This window comes from Aethalodelphis obliquidens, unplaced genomic scaffold (assembly GCF_003676395.1).
Source record: "Aethalodelphis obliquidens isolate GAN/ISIS:26980383/991018 unplaced genomic scaffold, ASM367639v1 scaffold32, whole genome shotgun sequence".
NCBI lineage: Eukaryota > Metazoa > Chordata > Mammalia > Artiodactyla > Delphinidae > Aethalodelphis > Aethalodelphis obliquidens.
In genome coordinates, this window is record NW_020837976.1 from 3,500,563 (window position 1) to 3,526,643 (window position 26,081).

Sequence of the window (26,081 nt, forward strand, 5' to 3'; positions counted from 1 at the left end):
GGTTATCTCGAAACCTGAACATCGTTTTAATTTTTAAAGACAATTTCGATTGTAATTTACAATTGTAAATGTTTTGGCAGAGCAAAGTTTCTCCAAATTGAATTTAATAAGCTACACTTTAAGAACTACGACGATTTAAGAAAGGTGGTTTAATTTGACATGAATAACATAATCTTCATTGTAACAACATACATAGTGATTTTGCGAAGACAAAGGTGAGAAAAATTAATTTATGGAAAAATGACAAAAATCAATTTATGGGTTGTTTGCCTCCCTAATATTACGCACACACACACACATCACCAGCCCATCATCAGAATTTAGTCAATAATGGCTAAATTCAGTTATCTTTGGCGTTTTACTGACATTCGGTCCTACGGAAACCACAGCTTTACACTTATTTTTCTCTTCCATTGGTAAGAAAGCATAATTGTCAGGGTGAGAGTAGAACGCACAACAGCGTAATTTATAACTCCTGAATATTTAGGTATGTGCCATCTGGGCCACCATTTGCCTTCTTGCCCCATCGCGCAAATGCTGGTGGCGGGCCGGAGAGGGTGGGTGCCGCACACCCAGGACCTCGCCGCTCCAGTTCTTCAACGCTGGGCTCGGGGCAGCTGTCGGGCAGGTGCCCGGAGGCCCCGTCCCCGCCGCCCACCTCCTCGAGGATTGGCTGCCGCGAGCTAGTAGGCGGTCCAAGGGTGCGGATAAAGTTGCGGGTCGCGCGCGCCGCCTGCGTGGGGTTTCAGTCACTCGGGGCAAAAGCGAGGCGCGCTCTCGCTGCGGCCCGGGCGGAGTTCGCTGTCCGCTTTCCGAACCCGTCTGCCCTTTCCAGCTTCCCTGCAACTCCCGGGTCCGGCCCATTTGGAGGAGGGGGTCAAGGGCCGGGCCTAGGGGCCTCGCGCGTGTCCGGGCAGGCTCGGCGCGCTGGCCCCGGGCTGCCGCGCGAGGGGCGCGGTGTGAGGGCCCGGGGCGGCGCGCGAGGGCTGCAGGAAGCGGGGGCGGCAGCGGCTCGGCCCCGGCTCCGTTGGGGTAGAGACACCCGGAAACGGATTCCGTTTTGGTGGCGGCGCGAGCCGCGCGCCTCGGAGGGGACGGGCGGGCGGCTGCTGAGTAATCCCCGCGGCGGCTGGAGGCGGCGGCCTGGGCGCCCACATCCCCCGCCGCGCTGCAGCTGGACCCGGGCTCCTCCCTCCGCGCCCCGCCCGCCGCGCCCCTCCCCCGCGCCCGCTCCGGCGCGCTGCGGGCAGGTAGAGCCGGGCTCCGGGCGCGCGCGGGGGCCGCAGCAGCTGCCACCCCACCTCGCCTCGGCCCTGCGCAGAGCCTCGCGCGCCCATGGCTGGCTCGGAGCAGCAGCGGCCGCGGCGGCGGGACGACGGAGACTCGGCGGCGGCGCCCCTGCAGGACGCGGAGCTGGCCCTCGCCGGCATCAACATGCTGCTCAACAACGGCTTTAGGGAGTCGGACCAGCTTTTCAAACAATACAGGTGACTGACGCGCCTCGCTCCCCCGCCCGGCACGCGCCCCTCGGGGCCGGCTCGCGCGCTTCCCTTTGCGGCCCGTCCCAGAAGCCCCCTCCCCCTCCCGTCGGTCAGTGATCCTTGGCCCTGTCGCCTTTCCCCGTGTCTTGTCCCTCTGCCTGAGCTGCAGCCGGCGCCTCTGCCACATCTCCCCTTCCGCCTCCACCCCTGCTCCGTGGTCCTTTCCCTCCGCGGGACTCGCCGCGTGTCTTCCCGGCTCCTGCTCTCTTCCCTCACTTTCTCTCGGCCTCGCCCTCCAAGAGGGGCGTCCGGTGTTTGTCCGATTCTCTCTCATGGGTCGCCTCCCCCGCTGCCGGGTCTGGAGCCCGTTGGCTTTGAGACTTGGGACCGGATGCGGTTTGAGGCAGCCGCGAGCCCGGGACTTGCAGGGTTGTGACTCCGGCTAGCGTGCTGCCTTTGTGACACGGACCACACCAGCCATGGTGCCTGTTTCTTGTGCCTCGCGTTACTTTGCATCGTTGTGCATTGCAAACGCTTTCCTTGTTTGAAAACAGATATGTATAACTGCCTGGCCGTGCAGGAATTAAAAAGAATCAGCCGAACTCTGCTTACTCACCTCTCTCTGCCTTTCTTCTAAAACTCAGTCCCCAAAATGAGTTGCTAATGCCTTTCAAGCGAGCGAATTTATGATGGATTTCTCTAACTTAAAGGTAGAAGAAAATGGAGGGATTCTAAATATACGGGAGAGTGGGAGGAAGCACACGTGTGTTCAGTTAATTTTTTATTCCTCTTTTTAAAAATGAAGAAAAACTAAAACCTGGTTGCTTTCTCGTGGGTGTGGGAGGAGCCTTCAATTTCTTTGGGGAGCAGAAGCATCCGCTTTCTGGTTTAGGAAGCAAGTTTGTAATTTGACCTTCTAGTGTTGACAAGACTCAAGGATGTTGATGAGCAGCTTCCCTGTAAATGTTTAAGGGCCAATTGCTGCATTTCTTTAGAGCCGGTGGTTTGGTAGGAATTAGAGGACCAAACCAAATGTGCAGCTGTGATTGAGAGCCACAGTCTGTAAGCAAATGAGGGACGGTGGGATACAGACGCCTGAAGTTTTCAGACTTAAAAGAATGGTGGTTTCTTCCGGTGGGAGCTTCCACATGCTTAATGGCAAAGCAAGTATCTCACAACTATAAACTTTTCACTGAGACATTTTACTTTTAAATCAGTTTTTTAAAAAAATCTGCAAATGGAAACTTCTTAGCTTTATTCAGAACATTTTATTTTTAAAGCATTCAGTCTGATTTCAAGCCAGAGTTTCATCAAGGATTTCCAGAGGATAGATTTAAAAGACTCGTCTCACAGTGTCTCCTGTGGCTTATTTTAGCCATCTGAGAATGTATTTCATGAAAAAAAGTTTCACTTACTGTGCTTTGACTCTTTAAAGACACGGGAATTTATGTTGTATCAGAGAGGAGTGGAGAAAGTCTGAGTCAAGTTTATTTTCTTCAGTTGCTGATCAAGACACTGTGCTTGCATATTTCAACATTTCTTGCCTTGAAATGTTCTGTTACTTATTTTAATGATCTTCTTTTCCCTCTAAACTGCTTTAACATACTTAAATTACTACGTCATGGTTCCCATATATTGAAAGGCATGAACTAAGTCATTTTGCCTCATCTAGACACCTCTGTATGCACTGTTGCTAGAGGGCAAATTTGAGCGTTAGGAAAGTTCTTCTCACAGCAAGGGCGGAAAGATCTTCTCACAGCAAGGGCGGAAAGATACACCTTGAAAGTGTTTCTCTGTGGGTGTTGGGGCTGAGGGGAGGGGGAGGGGTCTCGGGTGGGGGGCTTACGCTGGATAGCTAGGAGTTGTAGCTGTCTGCTTATATTTTGAAATGGGAACCGAGGATAAAAGAACAAGATACTGTAGTATGTCTTCTCTGCTAAGCACAGTGCCAGGCACATTCCCTTATATTCTCACTATTCCACTGACAACAAAAGAGAGAGGTGTATTTTATCATGACAGTGTTGTAACGAGGCACTCAAGTCTCCGTGTTTAGCGTGGCCCAGGACACAAGCCCTGGTTCTAAATCCAGGGCTCTTTCCATTAAACCATTCCTGCCTGTCCTGCCTAACTGATTATATTTTGTAATTTGCCCTGTGACCTCGTTTTCCAGCAACTTAAACTTTTTTTTAGGAGTGGATAGTGGTAGCATTAATCCTATCAGCTGTCCGGCAACCAGGGTGGCCATCCTGGTTGTCCACTTTTCGTAGCTGCTGACTTTGGTTTCTCAGTTTGCTTACTTGCCTATAAAATGGGAATCGGGCACACCTGTAGGGTGGTGGTTATTAAAAGAATTCACGGTAGCTGGCGTAAGCGCTCAATAAACACTAACTGGCTTTTGTGCTGGGTGTCTTCCTCACTACTCTTGTTCTTTCTTCTTGACGGCATAGTTTGAACAGAAGACACAATGTCCCGAATGCAGGTAGCCTTTCTATTTAAAGTTAGCCTCACATAATGCGTTTGATAAGACTTGGGTCCTGTTATGCACTGGGATACTTCTCTTGCAGTTCCAGAGTCGAATGGCCAGCTGGAAAACCCAGCAGTGATTTCGTAAGTGTTTGAGGAACACCTCTAGCTCAGTTTCTCTACAGAAGATAGGACAATTAGATGATCTCTTTTCTCAGGATTCTTTTGTCACCAACCTTCCCATTGTAGTAAAAATTCCAGAATCCTATCGTTAGTTTAACAGTAGACACGTTTTGTGCCTAGTGTAACAATAACACGTTAAGAAACTTAGAGCAAGAAGGTCACTTTCTCTTGCCACCTTACTAGGATTATTAAAAGTTTCCCCAACAGCTACCTAATGAGAAATGGTTACTTGGCCATTCTGAATTCGTGGAAAGCCGGGATTGTATAATTCAGATATTGTACATATAGGAGTTAAAAATATATGCACAGTAGGGGCTTTCTTTTGAGATATGAGACTCTGTAGTTGGGATTTCAAAATGTAGCTGCCACTTCTCTTGTAACTATAGTAGTAGTGTAACTACTGCTACCTGTTGATGCTCAGCCCCCATCATGCACTTGGAGATGTGTTCCCAGAGGTTGGGGTACAGTGGTGCTCCTTTAAGCCCAAGGATATACCTTTGTAAGTTCGTGATCCTGACCATCTGAAATCACATGCCTCGTGTTGGTCGGGGGGCTCAGTGCTCTCATTCAGCAGTGTTCACTGCATCTCCCACACACATACACACTCTCACTGTTAACGACGTTCATGTGTGTGACACACACTCAGACCTGTAGGTACTCAGGCTCATGATAAAAGATAGGCTGTGGTTATGTGCACGAGACAGGCACTAGGTTTTTAGGTGTTGAGGTGCAGGTTAAGATTGGCCGGTGGGGAGGCTGGGAGACGTAGCCTGTAGGACTGGAGAGAAGGAATGTGTAGCCCAGCTTGAAGGAAAATTTTCCAGAGGAACCGTTGCTGAGCGCCATGATGGGGTGAAAGTGAGTAAGTTGAAGGAGAAAGAGTTGGGGTGGGGGAGGGGAGGAGGGAGGAGAACGTGAGCGGAGGTGGGTGGAAATGGAACTCTAGGAGAGGAGATGTGAAATGGCTTCTGGAGAAGGGGGGTGAGAGCTGCCAGCTTATTAGTGTTATTTGATTGTCACATTGGATGGTTTTTCTACGCTTGATTTTTCTCAGATCTGCTGGTTGGTCCATGTTTGCTGGGAGTCAGCTCTGCCTTTCAGGGTGTTTAGTTAACTCATGCTCTCCGATGACCGTCATCCTTCACAGTGTGGCCGTCACATCTGTAATTAACACCTGGCTCCTTGGGCCTCAGGATCCTAATGTGTCACCATCTTTTTCTCTTTTTGGCTTGAGATACTACTTTTTTAATCGAAGGACTAGTAGAGGTGAAACACACTGAACTCTGAGGAGAACAGAAGACATTTGGAGTTCCTGGCCCAAAGAGCTTTGTGGTTCTTATTTCATAGGTGTGGCATTTCCTGTCTCTCCTCCCCTTCAGGTCACCATCTCCATCTGCTTTAACTGACCCTAAAACATCTGCCTTGTTTACCCCTGCCAACATGACTACGACTTTCTGGCTGTAGATATTCTTAAAAAGCCCTGTTTGGTCATTGTCAACTCAGAAAGCATGTAATGGTTAAAGTGAATGATCACTGATGATAAATATGCATGAATGAGGCCTTGATATAGAATTAGTGCATAGTCGGTACTAGGAATTGTGATACTTTTCTTTTCCACTTTATTTTAAAGTATAAAAATGGCAAAAATGTATTAAAAACAAAAAGCAAGAAAAATTCACGGTAACGTGTATGTTTAAAATGAATGTATGGATCCTAAATTGTTTAACACAGTTTATGGTACATATGACCAAGCAGTATGACACGTGGCCTTATTTGTGAGCGTGTCGATCATGGAGCCAGTCTTACCATAGAGATGGCTCAGTATAATCCAGGGATTGCAGGCTAGGCCCCATGGGCCAAATCTGGCTGGCTGCTTTTGTAAATAAAGTTTTATTGGGACACAGCCAGACTTGCTTATTTACGTGTCTTCTCTTTGAATAGCTATGCAGAGCCTACAGCCTGCAAAGCCTAAAATATCTACTCTCCAGCCCCTTACAGAAAGAGTTTCATGACCCCTGGTACAAACCGTAGTTCTCCCTGGAAAAACTCAAAAGGCTTGTGTAACTGAGCCAGTAGGCGTCGGAGCCTCTTGTGTGCCCAGCACTGTGTCAGATGCTCTGGACGCCAGGGAGAGCTTGCTGGCTGCCCTTGTTTCCTGCATGATCTGGCTGCTCCCAGAGCCCGGGTGCCTGGGCCTTGCTGCCAGAGTCCCTGGAGAGTCCATAGGTGCAGAAATGCAGGAAGAGGAGAAGCGCGGGAAAGCGGGAAATGGTGTAGGGAACTGGCGGCAGGGAGGAAACTCAGCTGCTGCCCTTTTCCATCCTCCTCAACTCAGCAGTGTGTTTGGAAAAAGGCTGATTTTTCCCCCCCAACGATTGCACCGTCTGAGAAGATCCCAATTAAAGATTCATTTGGCTTAATTGGAATTTTTTTTAAAAAATGCAGCCGCCTGTAGGATAACGGGAGAGTTTATATAGGAAATTGTCAGAAAAAAGTGACCACCTGTACCGTGGGGGTGGGATGGCTTGAGGTGCTCTTTCCTCTCGTTACACGGAACACCCTGTGGACCCCCAAACGCACCATTGTGTTTCAGGGCTTAGACAGTTTGCACAGACTTTTTTAGCTCCTGAAATCCCATTTTTCACACCCCAGTCTCCTTTGCCAGGGTCACCCTCCTACTTACCCAGCAACAGCAGGGGGGGAATTTGAAGAGGCCCATGCTGAGGACTCCAGGAGAGGAGAGAGGATAAGAGAAGCACAGAAAGTAGACGGCTGTTATTTCAAAACTTGGTTTACCACCGCCTCTGCCCCGTGCAAGGGGCTGGGGTTACTTGGGGAGGAATTCATCTCCGTCTTAGACTTTTTCCTCCACCTACTCCGTCCCTTACATTTGTAGTACGCTGTTCAGCTGGTAACAGAGGTCCGGTTTGGTATTGAATAGGTCTTTGTGGGCTAACCTGGGGATCTAGTCACCACTTGAAGCCTTGTTATTCGGAGAAATGCATCCCAGTTTCTGAACAAGTGACTTTGCATGCATGTTTTTTGAGGTATAGTTGTCATGCAACACCCTAGTTTCAGGTGTGCAACATGGTGATGTGATGTTTGTATATATTGTGCAGTGATCAGCACAATAAGTCTAGTTAGCATTTGTCACCACACATAGTTACAGACACATGTTCTAGAAAGCTGTTTGTAAATTTGCTGTCTAGATGTGCGTGAATGACTTCTGACGTCTGATTTGAAGACGGGGACTGGGTTCTTCTTTGTGTGTAAAGGTGGTTGCTGGTTGACCATCTCCGCCCTTTTCCCCCTAAGCTAAGGTTGCTTTCTCCATCTCTTCCTTCTTGCTCAAGAATTTCAGAACATAAGAAATAGATATACAACAGGGAGTTACTCTTGTCTTACAGGAAAACGGGCCGTTATGATGGAGAAAGCCCTTAGAGAAGGTCCACCGTGTGCAGGACACAAAGGTGAGAAGTGTGTCCCTGCTTCGGGCAGGCATTGCTCGCTTAATACCTTTAAATCTGCTGCAGAAAGAGTCACTTTAACACTCAGTCTTATCCGAGCCGTAATATCTGTGAAATCACTGGTTTAGGTAACTTATTTTTCCTAATGGTGCATCAAAAATAAACACGTAATGGTAAATATTAGGTGGTACTTTCTCTGTGCCAGGCCACACATCAGCACTCCCCGTGTGTTCATCCTCACTCTATCCTCCCCACAGCTCTGTGAGGGGTGCTCTTGTCACCTCCCTCTTACGGGGGGCTGGGGGGGAAGCACAGTGACATTGGATGACCTGCCCAAGGTTTCACAGTAAGTGGGAGAGCTGGCTTTGAACCCAGGGTGTCTGGCTGCAGAGCCTGAGTGTTTAACCACAGCACTACACTACCTCGCTTCTGTAGCTCGTACACTATGAGAAGTTTACCTGTGTGCTGCTAATGTCATTTGGGGTTAGTTTCCCCAGAAATCTGCAAACCACACTCTGATACCCACAGGCGATCTGATAAACCACCGGAGAGGCCTGTCCGCGGGGAGCGTGTCACCCGAGCTTTAGATGCTCTGTGGCTCCCAGCTGGCCTCAGGATGAAGTCCGAGGTCTTGGCTTGGTGTAGGATGTGCTCTCATCTGTCCTGTCTGATTCCCTGCCTCCCTCCTGCCTCTTTCTAGGTTCCTTCCAGGTTAGTCATGCTGGAGACTTTTGTGTTATCTAACTAGTTCTGACTGGTCACTCAAGACACAGCTCAGATTTCCACGAGAAGGTGGCGCTCCTGCAGCATCCTTCCGCCTCTTTATCCAGCACCGTGATGTACGGGCATCGTTCACACGGCTGCCTGTCTGGGCGAGAGGGCCGAGATGGGTAGACTTCTCATCGGGTGGTCCTGACCTTCCCGAGGTCGCTGCGGTCATGTGGGGTCCAAGAGGTTTTATAGGCATGTCAGCTCCCCGTTATCTGCACGTGCAGCCCAGGGGTAGTGCCCTTCAGGAGCCTCGATTCCCCAAAGCCCTCCTGCATTCTCGTGTGCAGTGGCCATGTCTGGACCCAGTGGAGGGGCTCCAAGCACCCCGAACTGATGCTCAGCTTCTCATACGCAGGTGGCAGGACTCCTCTCTGGCTCCTCAGCCTCTTCCCTTTGGTGCATCCAGGCTGCCCAGTGCATAGTGTGGGGTGATGGGGAGCAGAGCTGCCGCCAAGCACATGCCAGTCTTGACAGGCACCATCAAAGGGAAATCGGAGGCTCTGATGAGGTCTCCTGCTTCTGAAGTGGCCCTGGGTCTCAGCTGCACCTGGCCTTCCTCCACCCCATGTTGTTTCTGGTCAGGCAGAGGCCTACCCTCACTGGCCAGCCCTTCCACTGCTCCCATCAGCCTCCCCCAGCGCTCTGCGTTACCCCGGGTGGTGGCGGCATGACATGCTGGTGTTACTTGCCTCTCTGGCAGGAGAAGGCAGGAGTCTAGCTTCTCGACTCCACGATCCCTGTCCTGAATTTCAGGAAGAACTGGTCTCTGGAAGAACTTGGAGGTTGGGAGGGGAAGCTTTCCAGATGGATGGCTCTCGACTCTCTCAAATCTAATGCCCTTTCTTTATAACAGATAGAATATTGTGTAATTCCCTTTCTGTGATCCTAAAATGAAACTGACAGATGAAATGACCTGCCCACACGTATAATGTCTAAAAGTCAGTAGAATGCCCAAATAGTATCATAAAGGAGAAGTAAAAAGAAATTCATAACACAAAATTACATGTATTTCACAATGTAAATGCTCAGCACACCTTCATCAGAAGATGAACTAGTTAGGTGCTTGCACCTGTGTACAATGAATAAATTTGGATTTAAGAGACGATCAGAAGCCATTCCATAGGAGAAAAACGAGAGAGTAGATACACTTGACATAAAAGAGGTAACAGACGACACTTCTTTGTTAAGAGAAAGCCGGGAAACAGCCTTAAGCGAAGTAGCATGATATGCCAAGGGAAACCACGGACTGTTGACGTGGAGCAAATGAGGAAGCATTTTTTGCAATGAACCTGGCTGCCTGTGTCAGGTTATTGTCAGCAAAATTAATTCACAGCGTTAGGACCTGGGATGTGTGCTGACAAAGTGTCTCAGAAAACAGATCTCCCATCTTTAAATCCCTCCCCAAACCCAGTACTTTGGAGACCAAAGCCCTTAATAGATTTCTAGGATTAAAGGATGAATTGGAAAAAGTTTATAGGGAAGTTAGGGTGGGGTGGGAGGTGTGTCACCCTGAGGACAGTATCAGAGTAAGGTAGAAAAATAAGAAACCCCCAAAAAATAAATTCTCTGTGCAGTTCTCCTGATATAAATTTCAGTGTGCTACCGATTCTTAATAGATGGCAAAAATGAAATTTATTAATGAAAATCCTTGGTATCCAGTATTTCATGGATCTTTAATAACTTGGCTTTAAATATACGTAAAGGAGTTTTCAACATCCCTTTGAAATTCTGGCATGTGATAGCGGCAGGCGCGGGCTGGTGTAGCTATGGTGTGTTGGCAGCTCAGATGCCGCAAGCAGTGTGGCTGTTACATGGATTTCTACAGTTGTGAACAGATCTTGAGAAAGGGTATATTTAAACAAGGACAGAATGATTTTGTGCTTGTAAGTCAATGGCGGTGGATTTTAGAACTAAATAATGGAAAGACCTTCAGAGGTTGTGTGGGACATGGGGTGATACTTGGGACTCTCTTGCACATTGAGGATGTCTCGGGTCCTTGGCCCATTCTGCTGCCGTCATCGTGTTACCCCAAAATGGCCGCCACAGATTTCCAGAACACCTCCATTGAGAGGTACTAGGCTTGGGGTGTAGGGCTCAAGACCAGGTTCAGTCTCTGCAGCTGAAATCCTGGGCCCGCTGGGAGCAGCAGGAAGGGGAGGCAAGCCCCGGCTGGCAGGGCTGCTGCAGAGGGTACGTGCTGGAGGAGGCAGTGCCCCCAGCATGTCTGTGACCCTGGGTGCGGGGGCAGAGCGCACCGCGGGGTTCCTCCAGTGTTGGCCTCACGGGTTGCTGCCTCTGAACGCCAGCATTTCCAGGTCACACACGGCTGCTTCTAGGGCTCTTAGAGCTCCAGGAAGGGATGTCAGTGCAGGTTCTTCTGCTCCTCCAGGGGAATGGAGAACCACTGGGGTCCCTTCCCTTCTTTATTCTCATTGCGGAGCCAGCATGCAGGACCTGTGTCTTTCCAGCAGCAACCACGCCATCCACTGCATCCCACAGTACGTGTTAGCTCAATCTGTTTTTTACATGCTTGATTCCACCATTGTATTCCTTCTGGGTGGAGCTCTTCTAGGACGTGAATCTGAGCATGATGCGTCTCTTTCTGGGTTCCCATGGTTAATAAGCATCATTTGCTGTTCTTCCCACTTTGGCCTCCTTATCTAGATAGACGCCTTTTGCTTTGGAATTCACTTCCTCGCCTAATGGCTACAGCAGCCCTCCTTCGGGTTTTACGTCCATGATGTAAGTCATTCACCAGATAAACAGATTTTTAAATGTTTGTATCACTTTATCTCTGTCAAGTAAAATTTTTGGTACTATTCTAAGTGGACAGAAAATGAGGGAAAATGATATTTTGTATTCAAATCCAAGTTGAATTTACTAAATGACAGAAATTTGGGTTTTGAGGGGCAATTGGATTAAATGGAAATCCATGCTGCATGGCCGCTTTGGGACCGCTTCCAGGATAATGAGTCACTGTCAAGGCTTCAAGTGCCTTTACCCCCTTCATTTTGAATAGTGAATTGCAAAATCTCTAGTTACGTATTGTCAGCTCATCTCTGGAGCAAAAAGGAACTTGATATCTTTGTGTCTTGTAAATCGTGCTCACCCTCAACTTTATTGGGGTCTAAAATAAAGAATCACGTTGCATCCATCAGTTGCATACTTGTCTGATGTTGTGACTCTCGAACTACCCAAGGCGAAATGGGGCTGGCTTTTGTAGGACTGCAGTTGTTGGAGAAATTGGACAATAGCAAGGTTTGCAACAACTTAATTGCTCAGAAAAAAACAAGAGTTTGGGCTTCCCTGGTGGCGCGGTGGTTGCGAGTCCGCCTGCCGATGCAGGGGACATGGGTTCGTGCCGCGGTCTGGGAAGATCCCACATGCCGCGGAGTGGCTGGGCCCGTGAGCCATGGCCGCTGAGCCTGCGCGTCCGGAACCTGTGCTCCGCAACGGGAGAGGCCCGCGAACCGCAAAAAAAAAAAAAAAAAAAGAAAAAAACAAGAGTTTATATCTGGAATGCCATTTGCTTCAGCTCTCAACCACGGGCATCCACAAGTTTTTCGGTCTTTGTGTATTGATGATGGGTGAGACACTCATTACCTTGAATTACTAAAATTACACATTGAGCTGGAAATTACTCCTCTTGAAATATCACAGGGAAAAAAGGAGGGAAGGGCCATGGGAGAGTGGAAACAGCTGTCTGAAGTAGTTTAGCCAAGTGTCAGGACCTGCTGTGGTGAAATTCCAGTGTATTCTTGTTCTGGAGCAATTACCAATGTAAAAATAGCAACAAATGACAGAATGGTTTGAGTGGTTTTTGTATCCCTTCTGTGGCATCTTGGATCAGAGCTGGGCTCATGAGAGAGGGTAGTTGAGGCTAACTTGAAACTGTGAGCTTTTCTCTTGATAGAAGAATGTTGTTTTATCTCAAAGTAAAACAAAACCTCATCAAGGAGCTATTCAGTTCAAGTCTAAGTCTATCGTTAAGGAAGCTTATGAATAATGAACTAAACCCAAATGAAATTTTCCTGCCCTATGCTCCGCTGAAAACTAAAGGAAAAAGTAGGTGCTTTGGTGAGAGACACTTTCTTATGAAGTTCAGGTTGTTTACTGAGCACTAGTTTACTAAAATTTTATTATGAAGAATAAGTTTCTAGTTTCACTTTGAAAATGCCTTTTTAACAGAAAAATAGAGAAATCTCCTAAAATTTCTAAGTGATTATCTAAGATAACTTAGTGTTTGAATTGCTTGTCTAGACAGCCGAGTGTGTTTAATCCTCAAAGTGTTCATGTGGTTTGTGGATTATTGCCACACATAATAAAAGGACCCTGTGATAACTTAAAGATGAGAAAATTAATGAAAACACAATTTTGTTACTTAAAAAATAAGCCTTTTTGAACAGGTGAATGGAAAGGCTTTTTAGCTAGTTGATAATATTTAGTTTGGATGATCTCTTTTTAAGTTGTTTATCGATGCTGGTTCCATCTGCTGTTAATGTAGAAGGGAGATGATTGAGTTGATTATCTATTTGTATGATTTAAGATAGAGAAGGAACTAAATACTGATGAGTTACGAAGATATTTGATACACATTAATGACACAATTAGAAAAACTGTAGGAAAAAATTGACTTTATTTAGCCTGATGAGTTATTTTCAGAATACATCAGTAACTCTAAACGAGCATCAGGCTTTAGCAATAAACGAATACGAATTAGCAAAGCTAGAGAGGAATCAGAATAAAGAAGTGTTACAGTCATATAATCGCACAGCAGACTTGGTCTTTGCTTGCATTACTGATCAGGCAGAGAAAGGCAGTGAATGGTAATCAAGTGGGTGATAAGTGCTTACCGTCAATACACGCTGGGATTCGTGAATTTTACCCTTAATCCCAGTTCTCTCAGCAGCCCTGAGGATAAGTATTACCACTGTCACTTTGCTTGGGACAAAATGAAGTCTTACTGCACCCAAGTTAAAAAGATTTTGAGTGGGAGATCTGGCCCCAACCCCAGAGCGTATGCTGTTTCTCCTGCTTCCTCTGCAAAGAACCCTATCGTTGTGCTGCTTGGCATCCCCCAGCAGTCTTGCAGGTCACTTGTTTAGCCTCATGGTCTCCTGCACATCTGCTCTTCTGATGTTCCCAAGCTCCGTGGGTGGCACCACGTGCAACAAGGTTATAGACTCCAGAAGTCTTGAAGGTCCTCTAGGCACCTCTCGTCCTCACCTTCTGTGTCTGCCAGTTTTCCTTCCTGAGTATCTCGAGTCCATTCACTTCTCTTCACCACCACCTCGTCCAAGCCACCGCTCCTTGGACAATTGCAGAGCCCAACTGGCTTCCTCTTTTCCTCTCTGTCCCTCCTCCACCCCCACCAGAGTGATCTTTTTGTGTCTAATTATATTGCCTCTGCTAAGAACCCTCTCATGGCCTCAGTGGTAGGCTGAAAAATGGTCCTCCAAAAGATATCCATATCTTAATCCCTGGAACCCCCTGAGTGTTAACTTAGATGGCCACAAAAAGTGGCTTTGCAGGCGTGATTAAGTGAAAGATTCTGAGATGGGAAGATTATCCTTGATTATTTGGGTGGAGAGCCAATCCTCCTGGATTGGATAGATGCAATCACACATATCCTTGTAAGAGGGAGGCAGAGGGAGATTGCACACGCATAGAGAAGACTGCTCTGAAAACACGAAAACAGAGCAGAGAGAAGAAATTTGAAGACATTCGCCATGAAGATTGGAGTAATGGCAGCCACAAGCCCAGGAATGCAGGCAGTCCCCGGAAGCTGGAGTAGTCAAGGCATGGATTCTCCCTAAAGCCTCGAGAGGGAGCCCAGCCCTACCCACACCTTGATTTCAGCCCAGGGAAACTGTTTTTGGACTTCTGGCCTCCAGAACGGGGAGAGAAAAGATTTCTATTGTTTTAAGGCACTAAGTTTGTGACAATTTATTACAGCAGTCCCAGGAAATTAAAATAACCTCCACCTACTCTCAGGATCAGGACAGCATCTCTGTGGTGTGGCTTCGCCCTGCCTCGTTTGGCCCTTGACCATTTACTGCTTAATCCTTTTTTTCTTATATTTTAAAATAATTTCACTGTGTTGCTTCTAGGCTCGGGCTGTACAAAGCCAAAGAAGCTCATGCTACAAAATAGCTTATAGCTCCTCTTTTCATATGGTGGTTTATGTAAAAATGGAAAAGTAAAATAGCTTTAAATTGACAATGATTTTCATTTTAACAAGCTTTAGAATCGATATTAACCTTCATTTAAAACATCAACACTTTGATCAGTCATGTCACTCTGTAGCCTTATGTTGCATGGCTGTGCCCTTCCCTTACTCTGACTTCTAGTCACTCTGACTTCTTTCAGATTCGTGAAGATTCGCTAAGAATCACGTTCCTTTCCTCTGGGCTTCTTACCTCAGTTTGTAATTATACACATACAGCACTTGCTTTGCTTGGTTCTAACATGCATGGATTTCAGTTACCAGAGGTTAGTTAAATAACCAGTACCCCCCAAAACACGGTCCACATTTCAGTTTCACCTGTGTGTGTACTGTGAGTAACTATGCACAAGCTGCTAGCTCTTCAGCCCACAGATCACCACGGATGTAACAGATGCGCGTCATGATCAGTGGCCAGTCACATCACTTGTTTCAGAGTCTGCCTGTCATTGAGCACTGCACATCCCTTATTCAGTTCCCACACAGACAGCAGAGTATATTGGTGTTGCCTCTTTGTCTCATAGTGATAAACCCACGTGACATTTTACAAAAACGGCTGTTTGAAAGAGGGATTTGACCAACGAAGACGAAAGTGCCGCAGAGAAAAAGGTGATCATGCTGGAAATGAAGTTTGAATCAAATATGAATAGAGTTATAGAAGGAATAGCTAACCTGGGATTGTTGTCTCTGCCATTGAGACTCCCACGGGTGCCCAGTGGAGGCGAGCTTATCAACACAAAGGAGGAGAGTGGTTGTAAGGGGAAAGATGAGGATGTCCCAGAGGAGGTGATGAATGTAAAACTTCACATTAAAGGAATCTCAGAAATACTTCACAGCGTTGAAGGCACAGAGGCTACAATGTTGGAAGCTGATCCAGACTTGGTAAGAAAGAGGACAGTTCGCCGAGGCGTAGTAGCAAAAATGCTCCCTCTGCATCATGAGTTATATGACAAAAAGAAAGCAAGTGCTGTTCAAACACTCTGGATACATATTTTACAGAGAAGTAAAACACTTTAATGCTCAGTGTTTCTGAGCATTAAATGTTTTCAGTTACAGGCTACTAAGTGAATGTAAATTTTACTATTTTTAATTTTCCTATACATTTATAACTGATAGTAAGTTTTTAAGCTTTAAAAAATTTTAAATTGTGAAATATACATAAGATAAAATTACCATTTTAACCATTTTTAAGAGTATAGTTCAGTGGCATTAAGTACAATTACATTGTTGTGCAGCTGTCACCATCATCCATCCCCAGAACTTTATCTTTCCAACCTGAAATTTGTACCCATTAAACTCTTCACTTCCTCCTCTCCTCAGTCCCTGGCAATCACCCTTCCATTTTATTTCCCTGGATTTGATGGTTCTAGGAACCTCATATACGTGGAATCATAAGTATTTGTCCTTGCGTGGCTGGGGTATTCACTTAGCATGTCTTTAAAGTTTCATCCATGATATAAAATGTGTTAGAATTTCCTTCCTCTTTAAGGCAGAATAGTGTGTGTGTGTGTGTGTGTGTGTCTGTATCACATTTTGTTTATCCATCCATTGTCAAAGGACATTTGGGTTGCTTCCGTGTTTTAGCTGTTGTGAATAATGCTACTATGAACATGGGTATACGTGTCTCTTTGAGACCTTGTGTTCAACTTTGGGAGGTATATACCCAGAGTGGAATTGCTGGATCATAGGATAATTCTACTTTTAATTTTTTGAGCAACTATCATACTGTTTTCCATAGTGGCGACACCATTTTGCATTCTCATCAACAGTGCACAAGGGTTCCAATTTCTCCACATCCTTGCCAACACTTACTATTTTTTTCTAACTTTTTTTTCATTAGCCATCCTAATGGGTGTAAGGTGATATCTCATTGTGGTTTTGATTTTTATCTCCCTAATGATTAGTGATGTTGAGCATCTTTTCATGTGATTATTGGCCATTTGTATATCTTTTTTGGAGCAGTCTCTATTCATGTTTTCTGCCATTTAAAAAAAATCTTCAAAATTTTTATTTTATATCGGAGCATAGTTGATTAACAATGTTGTGTTAGTTTCAGGTGTACAGCAAAGTGATTCAGTTATACATATACATGTACCTATTCTTTTTCAAATTCTTTTCCCATTTAGGTTATTATGGAATATTGAGCAGAGTTCCGCATGCTATACAGTAGGTGCTTGTTGGTTATCTTTTTTTTTTTTTTGCCGTGTGTGGGCCTCCCACCGCTGTGGCCTCTCCTGCTGCGGAGCACAGGCTCCGGAAGCACAGGCTCAGCGGCCATGGCTCACGGGCCCAGCCGCCCTCTGCAGCATGTGGGATCCTCCCGGACCGGGGCATGAACCCGCATCCCCTGCGTTGGCAGGCGAACTCCCAACCACTGCGCCACCAGGGAAGCCCCTGGTTATCTTTTTTAAATATAGTAATGTGTATGTGTCAATCCCAAACTCCCAGTCTATCCCTCCTGCCACTCATCCCTCCTAGTAACCATAAGTTCGTTCTCTAAGTCTGTGAGTCTGTTTTGTAAATAAGTTCATTTGTATATATTTTTTTTTAGATTCCACATATAAGCGATACCATATGATATTCGTCTTCCTCTGTCTGACTTCACTTAGTATGATAATCTCCAGGTCCATCTGTGTTGCTGCAAATGGCATTATTTCATTCTTTTTTATGGCTGATTAATATTCCATTGTATATATGTACCACATCTTCTTTATCCATTCCTCTGTTGATGGGTATTTAGGTTGCTTCCATGTCTTGGCTATTGTAAACAGTGCTTCAATGAACATTGGAGTGCATGTATCCTTTTGAACCATGTTTTTCTCTGGCTATATGCCCAGGAGTGAGATTACTTGATCATATGGTAGCTCTGTTTTTATTTTCTTAAGGAACCTCCGTACTGTTCTCCATATGGCTGTTAGCAGTTTACATTCCCACAACAGTCGAGGAGGGTTCCCTTTTCTCCACACCCTCACCAGCGTTTATTGTTTGTAGACTTTTGTGTGTGTGTGTGGTATGCGGGCCTCTCACTGTTGTGGCCTCTCCCGTTGCGGAGCACAGGCTCCAGACATGCAGGCTCAGCGGCCATGGCTCATGGGCCCCGCCGCTCCGCGGCATGTGGGATCTTCCCAGATCGGGGCACGAACCTGGGTCCCCTGCATTGGCAGGCAGACTCTCAACCACTGCGCCACCAGGGAAGCCCTGTTTGTAGACTTTTTGATGATGGCCCTTCTGACTGGTGTGAGATGATATCTCATTGTAGTTTTGATTTGCATTTCTCTAATAATTAGCAATGTTGAGCATCTTTTCATCTGCCTCTTGGCCATCTGTATGTCTTCTTTGGAGAAAGGTCTATTTAGATCTTCCCCCCATTTTTTGTTTGGGTTTTTTTTTCGATACTGAGCTACATGAGCTGTTTGTAAATTTTGTAGACTAATCTCAGTCTCATCATTTGCAAATATTTTCTCCCATTCTGTGGGTTGTCTTTTTGTTTGGTTTCCTTTGTTGTGCAAAAGCTTTTGAGTTTAATTAGGTCCCATTTGTTTATTTTTGTTTTTATTTCCATTACTCTAGGAGACAGCTTGAAAAAGATATTACTGTGATGTCGTTTATGTCATAGAGTGTTCTGCCTATGTTTTCCTCTAAGAGTTTTATATTATCTGTTCTTACATTTAGGCCTTTAATCCATTTTGAGTTTATTTTTGTGTATGGTGTTAGGGAGTGTTCTAATTTCATGTTTTTTACATGTGGCTGTCCAGTTTTCTCAGCACCACTTATTGAAGAGACTGTCTTTCCTCCATTGTATAGTTTTGGCCTCTGTCGTCGTAGACTTATTGACCATAGGTGCATGGGTTTATTTCTGGGCTTTGTGTCCTGTTCCACGGATTTATATTTCTGTTTTTGTGCCAGGACCATACTATCTTGATTACTGTAGCTTTGTAGTATAGTCTGAAGTCAGGGAGCCTGATTCCTCCAGCTCTGTTTTTCTTTCTCAAGATTGCTTTGGCTATTCACGGTCTTTTGTGTCTCCATACAAGTTTTAAGAGTTTTTGTTCTAGTTCTGTGAAAAATGCCATTGGTAGTTTGATAGGGATTGCATTGAATCTGTAGATTGCCTTGGGTAGTACAGTTATTTTGACAATATTGATTCTTCCAATCCAAGAGCATGGTATATCTTTTCATCTGTTTCTGTCATCTGTGATTTCTTTCGTCAGTGTCTTATAATAAATTTTCTGAACATAGGTCTTTTGTTCCTTCGGTAGGTTTATTCCGAGGTATTTTATTCTTTTTGATGTGATGGTAAAGGAGATTGTTTCTTTAATTTCTCTTTCTGATCTTTCATTGTTAGTGTATAGAAGTGAAACAGATTTCTGTGTATTAATTATGTATCTAGCAACTTTACCAAATTCATTGATGAGCTCTAGTAGTTTTCTGTTAGCATCTTTAGGATTTTCTGTGTATAGTATCATGTCATCTGCAAACAGTGGCAGTTTTACTTCTTTTCCTATTTGGATTCCTTTTATTTCTTTTTTGTCTCTGATTGCCATGGCTAGGACTTCCAAAACTATGTTGAATAAAAGTGGTAAGAGTGGACATCCTTGTCTTGTTCCTGATCTTAGAGGAAATGCTTTCAACTTTTCACTATTGTTTGTTCTTTCTCTGGTTGATGTTAGCTGTAGGCTTGTCATACATGGGCTTTATTATGTTGAAGCATGTTCCCTCTATGCCCATTTTCTGGTGAGTTTTTATCATAAATGGGTGTTGAGTTTTGTCAAAAGCTTTTTCTGCATCTATTGAGATGATCATATGGTTTTTATTCAGTTTGTTGATGTGGTGTATCGCTCTGATTGATTTGTGGATATTGAAAAATCCTAGCATCCCTGGGATAAATACCACTTGATCATGGTGTATGATCCTTTTAATATATTGTTGGATTCATATTTCTAGTATTTTGTTGAGGATTTTTGCATCTGTGTTCATCAGTGATATTGGTTTGTAGTTTTCTTTCTTTGTGACATCCTTGTCTGGTTTTGGTATCAGGGTGATGGTGGCCGCATAGAATGAGTTTGGGAGTATTCCTTCCCCTGCAGTTTTTTGCAATAATTTCAGAAGGATAGGTGTTAACTCTTCTCTAAATGTTTGGTAGAATTTGCCTGTGAAGCCATCTTGTCCTGGACTTCTGTTTGTTGGAAGCTTTAATCACATTTTCAATTTCAGTACTTGTGATTGGTCGTTCATATTTTCTGTTTCTTCCTGGTTCATTCTTGGGAAATTGTACCTTTCTAAGAATTTGTCCATTTCCTCCAGGTTGTCCATTTTATTAGCATAGAGTTGCTTGAGATAGTCATAGTTAGATGTTGCTCATCACAGTCTCTTGTGATGCTTTGTATTTCTGTGGTGTGTGTTGAAACTTCTCCTTTTTCATTTCTAGTTTTATTGATATGAGCCCTCTCCCTTGTTTTCTTGATGAGTCTCGCTAAAGGTTTATCAATTTTGTTTATCTTTTCAAAGAAACACCTTTTAGTTTCATTGGTCTTTTCTATTTTCTTCATTTCGGTTTCATGTATTTCTGCTCTGATCTTTATGATTTATTTCTTTCTACTAACTTTGGGTTTTGTTTGTTCTTTCTCTGGTTGCTTTAGGTGTAAGGTTAAGTTGTTTATTTGAGATTTTTATTTCCTCAGGTAAGATTGTATTGCTATATACTTCCCTCTTAGAACTGCTTTTGCCGCATCCCATAGGTTTTGGATAGTCGTGCTTTTGTTTTCATTTGTCTCTATGTATTTTTTGATTTCCTCTTTGATTTCTTCAGTGATCTGTTGGTTGTTTAGTAGCATATTGTTTAGCCTCCACGTGTTTGTGTTTTTTACAGTTTTTTTTCTTGTAGTTGATTTCTGGTCTCATAGTATTGTGGTTGGAAAAGATGACTGATAGGATTTCAGTTTTCTTAAATTTACCAGGGCTCACTTTGTGGCCCAGCATGTGTTCAGCCCTGGAGAATGTTCCACGTGCACCTGAGAAGAATGTATTCTGCTGCTTTTGGATGGAATGCTCTATGAATATCACTTAAGTCCATCTAGTCTAATGTGTCATTTAAGGCCTGTGTTTCCTTATTGATCTTCTGTCTGGATGATCTGTCCATTGGTGAAAGTGGGGTGTTAAAGTCCCCCACTATTATTGTGTTACTGTCAGTTTCTCCTTTTATGGTTGTTAGTATTTGCTTTATATATTGGGGTACTCCTATGTTGGGTGCATATATATTTACAATTGTTATTATCTTCTTCTTGGATTGATCCCTTGATCATCATGTAGTGTCCTTCTTTGTCTCTTGTAATAGTCTATTTTAAAGTCTATTTTATCTGAGTATTGCTACTCCAGCTTTTTTTTTTCGTGCGTTACGCGAGCGTCTCACTGTTGTGGCCTCTCCCATTGCGGAGCACAGGCTCCGGACGCGCACACTCAGTGGCCATGGCTCACAGGCCTAGCCGCTCGTATGTGGGATCTTCCTGGACTGGGGCACGAACCCATGTCCCCTGCATCGGCAGGCGGACTCTCAACCACTGAGCCACCAGGGAAGCCCCAGCTTTCTTTTGATTTCTATTTGCATGGAATACCTTTTTCCATACCCTCACTTTCAGTCTGTATGTGTCCTTAGATATGAAGTGGGTTTCTTCTAGACAGCATATATACGGGTCTTGTTTTTGTATCCATCCAGTCTGTGTCTTTTGGTTGGAGCTTTTAATACATTTACCTTTAAAGTAATTATTGATATGTATGTTCCTATTGCCATTTTCTTAATGTTTTGGATTTGTTTTTGTAGGTCTTTTTTCTTCCCTTCCTCTTTTTGTTCTCTTGTGATTTGATGACTAACTTTAGTGTTGTGTTTGGATTCCTTTTTGTTTTTTGTATGTATCTGTTGTAGATTTTCAGTTTGTCGTTACCATGAGGGTTTGATATAGCAGTCTGTATATAAACAAGGTTGTTTTAAGTTGCTGGTCTTTTAATTTCAAATGCATTTTTAATATTCTGCATCTGTGCTCTCCTCTTCTCACAATTGCTAGTTTCAATATCATATTTGTGTGCAGATGATTTCCTACCTTTATTTATGTTTGTCTTTACTGGTGAGCTTTTCCATTTGTAATTTTCTTCTTTTAGTAGTGGGCTTTTCTTTTCTGCTTAGAGAAGTTCCTTTAGCATTTGTTGCAAAGGTTGTCTGGTGGTGCTGAATTCTCTTAGCTTTTGCTTGTCTGTAAAGCTTTTGATTTCTCTGTCAGATCTGAACGAGAGCCTTGCTGGGTAGAGCATTCTTGGTTGTAGGTTCTTCCCTTTCATCACTTTAAATATATCGTGCCACTCCCTCTGGCCTGCAGAGTTTCTGCTGAGAAATCAGCTGATAACCTTATGGGAATTCCCTCGTATTGGGAATTCCCTCGTATGCTATTTGTTGCTTTTCCCTGGTTGGCTTTTAATATTTTTTCTTTGTTTTTAGTTTTTGTCACTTTGATTGCTATGTGTCTTGGTATGTTTCTCCTTGGGTTTATCCTGCCTGGGACTCTGTATTTCCTGGACTTGGGTGACTGTTTCCTTTCCCATGTTAGGGAAGTTTGCAGCTATTGTCTCTTCCAATATTTTCTCAGGTCCTTTCACGCTCTCTTCTCCTTCTGGTTCCCTGTATAATGTGAATGTTGGTGCATTTAATGTTGTCTCAGAGGTATCTTAGACTGTCTTCATTTCTTTTCATTCTTTTTTGTTCGGTTCCACAGCAGTGATTTCCACCATTCTGTCTTCCAGCTCGTTTATCTCTTCTTCTGCTTCAGTTACTCTGCTACTGATTCCTTCTAGTGTAGTTTTCATTTCAGTTATTATTTATCTCTATTCGTTCTTTAGTTCTTCTGGGTCTTTGTTAAACATTTCTTGTGTCTTCTCAATCTGTGCCTCCATTCTTTTTCCGAGATCTTGGATCATCTTCACTATCATTACTCTGAATTCTTATTCTGGTAGTTTGCCTATCTCTGTTTCACTTAGTTGTTCTTCTGGGGTTTTATCTTGGTCCTTCATCTGGGACATACTCCTCTGCCATCTCATCTTGTCTAACTTTCTGTAACTGCTGTTTCCGCTCTGCAGGCTGCAGCGTTGTAGTTCTTCTTGTTTCTGCTGTCTGCCCTCTTGTGGATGAGGCTGTCTAAGAGGGTTGTGCAGGCTTCCTGGCGGGAGGGCCTGGTTCCTGCCCACTGGTGGGTGGAGCTGGGTCTTGTCCCTCTGGTGGTAGGGCCATGCACAGAAAGACTTTAGGCAGCCGGTTTGCTGATGGGTGGGGCTGTGTTCCTGCTCTGTTTGTTGTTTGGCCTGAGGCATCCCAACACTTGAGCCTACAAGCTATTGGATGGGGCTAGGTCTTGGGGGGAAATGGTGGACTCCAGGAGGGCTCATGCCAATGAGTACTCGCCAGAGCTGCCACTGCCAGTGTCTTTGTCCCTGCAGTGAGCCACAGCCACTCCTGCCTCTGCAGGAGACCCTCCAGGACTAGCAGGTAGGTCTGGCCCAGTCTCTGATGAGGTCACTGCTTTTTTCCCTGGGTCCTGGTGCACACTAGACCTTGTGTGCTCTCTCCGAGAGTGGAGTTTCTGTTTCCCCCAGTCCTGTGGAATTCCTGCCATCAAACCCCACTGGCCTTCAAAGCCAGATGCTCTGGGGGTCCTCCTCCCTTTGCTAGACCCCCAGGCTGGAAAGCCTGATGTGGAGCTCAGGACTTTCACTCCTGTGACAGAACTTCTGTGGTATAATTATTTTCTAGATTATGGGTTGACCATGTGCTGGGTATGGGATTTAATTTTATAGCAGTTGCGCCCCTCCTACCATCTTGTTGTGGCTCCTTCTTTGTCTTTGAGTGTAGGGTATCTTTTTTGGTAGGTTCCAGTGTGTTGTTTTTTTGTTTTTGTTTGTTTGTTTGTCTGTGGTTTTTTTTTTCTATGGTTGTTCAGCAGCTAGTTGTGATTTTGGTGTTTCGTAAGAAGGGGTGAGCTCATCTCCTTCTACTCTGCCATCTTGCTGGCATCATCTCTTTTGCCATTTTAATTGTGTTGTTTCTTGTTGTTGCGTTGTAGGCATTCTTGATACAGTCTGGATGTTAACCTCTTATAAAATATATGATTCACACACATTTTCTCTCATGTCATGGATTGCCTTTTCACTCTGTTGATAATGTCCTTTAATGCAGAAAAGTTTTAATTTTGATATAATCCAATTTATCTATTATTGGTTTTGTTGCCTGAGCTTTTGGTGTCACAACCAGGAAATCATTGTCAAATCTACTGTCCTGAAGCTTTCCTCCTATGCTTTATTCTAAGAGTTTTGTAGCTTCCACTCTTATATTTGGTTGGCCAAAAAGTTTGTTCAGTTTTAAGTAAAAATTAAAGACATTTTTCATTTTCATGAAGAACTTTATTGAGCAACATATTCACTAACTGAACGAATTTTTTTGCCAACCCAATATTTAAGATTTTTGGTCCATTTTGAGTCAATTTTGTATATGGCGTAAGGTAAAAATCCAACTTCAGTCTTTTGCATGTGGATATCCAGTTTTTCCCAGTACCATTTATTGAAAAAATCTGTGCTTTTCCATATATGTGAGGTTTTATTTCTGAATATTCTATTCTATTCCATTGGTCTTTGTCTGTCTTTATGCCAGTACCACACTGTTTTGATTACTGAAGCTTTGTAGTAAGTTTTGAAATCAGGAAGTGTGGAACCTCCAACTTTGTATTCAAAATTATTTTGACTTTTTGGGGTCCATTGAGATTTCATATGATTTTTAAGATGGATTTTTTTATTTTTTCAAAAAATGTCATTGGGATTTTGATAAGGATTGCATTCAATCTGTAGATAGCTTCAGGTAGTATTGACATTTTAACACTAATAAGTCGTCTGATTTCATGAATACAGGATGTCTTTCCATTTATCAGTGTCTTTAATTTCTTGCAGCAACATTTTGTGCTTTTCAGCGCATGTCTTTTGCCTCCTTGGTTAAATTTATTCCTAAGTATTTTATTCTTCCTGATGCTATTGGAAATGGAATTGTTTTCTTAATTTCCTTTTTGCATCATTGATTGTTGGTGTGTAGAAGTGCAGCTGATTTTTATATGTTGATTTTGTATCCTGCGACTTCGCTGAAATTTATTAGTTTGTTTTTTTTTGCGGTAAGCGGACCTCTCACTGTTGTGGCCTCTCCCGTTGCGGAGCACAGGCTCCGGACGCAGAGGCTTAGCAGCCATGGCTCACGGGCCTAGCTGCTCCGCGGCATGTGGGATCTTCCCGGACCAGGGCACGAACCCATGTCCCCTGCATCGGCAGGCAGACTCTCAACCACTGCGCCACCAGGGAAGCCTTGAATTTTATTAGTTTTAACAGTTTTTAAATGGTGTTTTAAAGAATTTATATATGTAAGGTCATGTCATTTGCAAATAGAGAATTTTACTTTTTTCTTTCTATTTTGAATGCCTTCAAGTACTATGTTGAATAGAAGTGATAAGAGTGAGCTCCCTTGTCTTGTGCCTGATCTTAGAGGAAAAGCTTTTAGTCTTTCACCATTGAGTATGATGTTCACTGTGGGTTTAATGTTTTGATAAAAAAATTTTAAAGGTCACAGGACAATTGTAATTTTTCCCATTTATTATTAAGATGATTTTGCATGTTTCAACGTGCATGGTCCTTTTTGGGGTCTTGCACTGCTGTTAAAGTGAGCACTGCCTGCATTCTCTAATGTAATACTTCCCTCCACTAGACTAGGCTCCTTGAGATTAAGAACATTGATTGGGTCACTGTTGTATCCCCAGCACCTAGCCTAATGTCTGGCACGTGGTAGGTGCTCAGCCAGTAAATGATGCATGAATGGTCCTTCCTTTCAAGCATGAGTTTTACTGGGGGTCCTGCTCTATGTGTCATGCATCCCTCACTCTTCAAGTGTGTGGATCCCTTGTGATAGGAGATTTGTCTGGGGTATTGCAAAGTAGTGTTGCCTGGTCTCGGATAAACTGTCTCCCTGGGAAGATTAGGTAAGACTACGAGTTGGTATTTCTGACGTGTTTTAAGGGTTGCATATGTTGGACATTCTGTGCGGTGTTCACTGGTTACTGTAACATTTAGCACTTAGACACTGGATACAATCCTTTTTCAAATACAAAATTAAGTACAAATGTATGATGGTAGTAGAGTGTAGCTGGTGGCACGGTTGCTTTTGTGAACTCAGCGCTTCAAGGAGCTCACAAAGGGCTGTGGCATTTTGCATTGATGTGCACCTGTGGGAGGCAGGTGCCTGAGATCAGGTCAAGAGAAAAGACATTTGATCTCTTTTCCTTCTACTGGCTACATATTGAGATTTCCCTGTGGGTGGGGCCTCAGCTTGGGGTCAGTAAAAATAGAACAAAAAAGTGACCATTGCTATACTACACATCCATGTTCTCTGAGTAGTCAAATGCAAGTCTAGTGATGACATTTAGC

At 44.2% G+C, this 26,081-nt stretch overlaps 1 protein-coding gene across 3 annotated transcripts in view; it reads left to right on the plus strand.

The window, feature by feature from the left end:
• Positions 1-485: 485 nt before the first annotated feature.
• The window catches only part of TTC39C (tetratricopeptide repeat domain 39C), a 101,873-nt gene continuing 76,277 nt past the window's right edge, over positions 486-26,081 (plus strand). Inside the window, exons 1-2 of one of the 3 annotated variants that reach the window (XM_027127619.1) lie at positions 1,379-1,487; positions 7,535-7,597. Coding sequence is in view for 2 of the 3 variants with exons in the window: in XM_027127620.1 (XP_026983421.1) it covers positions 1,336-1,487 (152 nt within the window). In the remaining variant the exon portion in view is untranslated. Of the gene's footprint in view, positions 1,488-7,534; positions 7,598-26,081 lie in introns of all 3 variants that reach the window. The other 2 variants (XM_027127620.1, XM_027127618.1) reach the window with 2 other exon arrangements.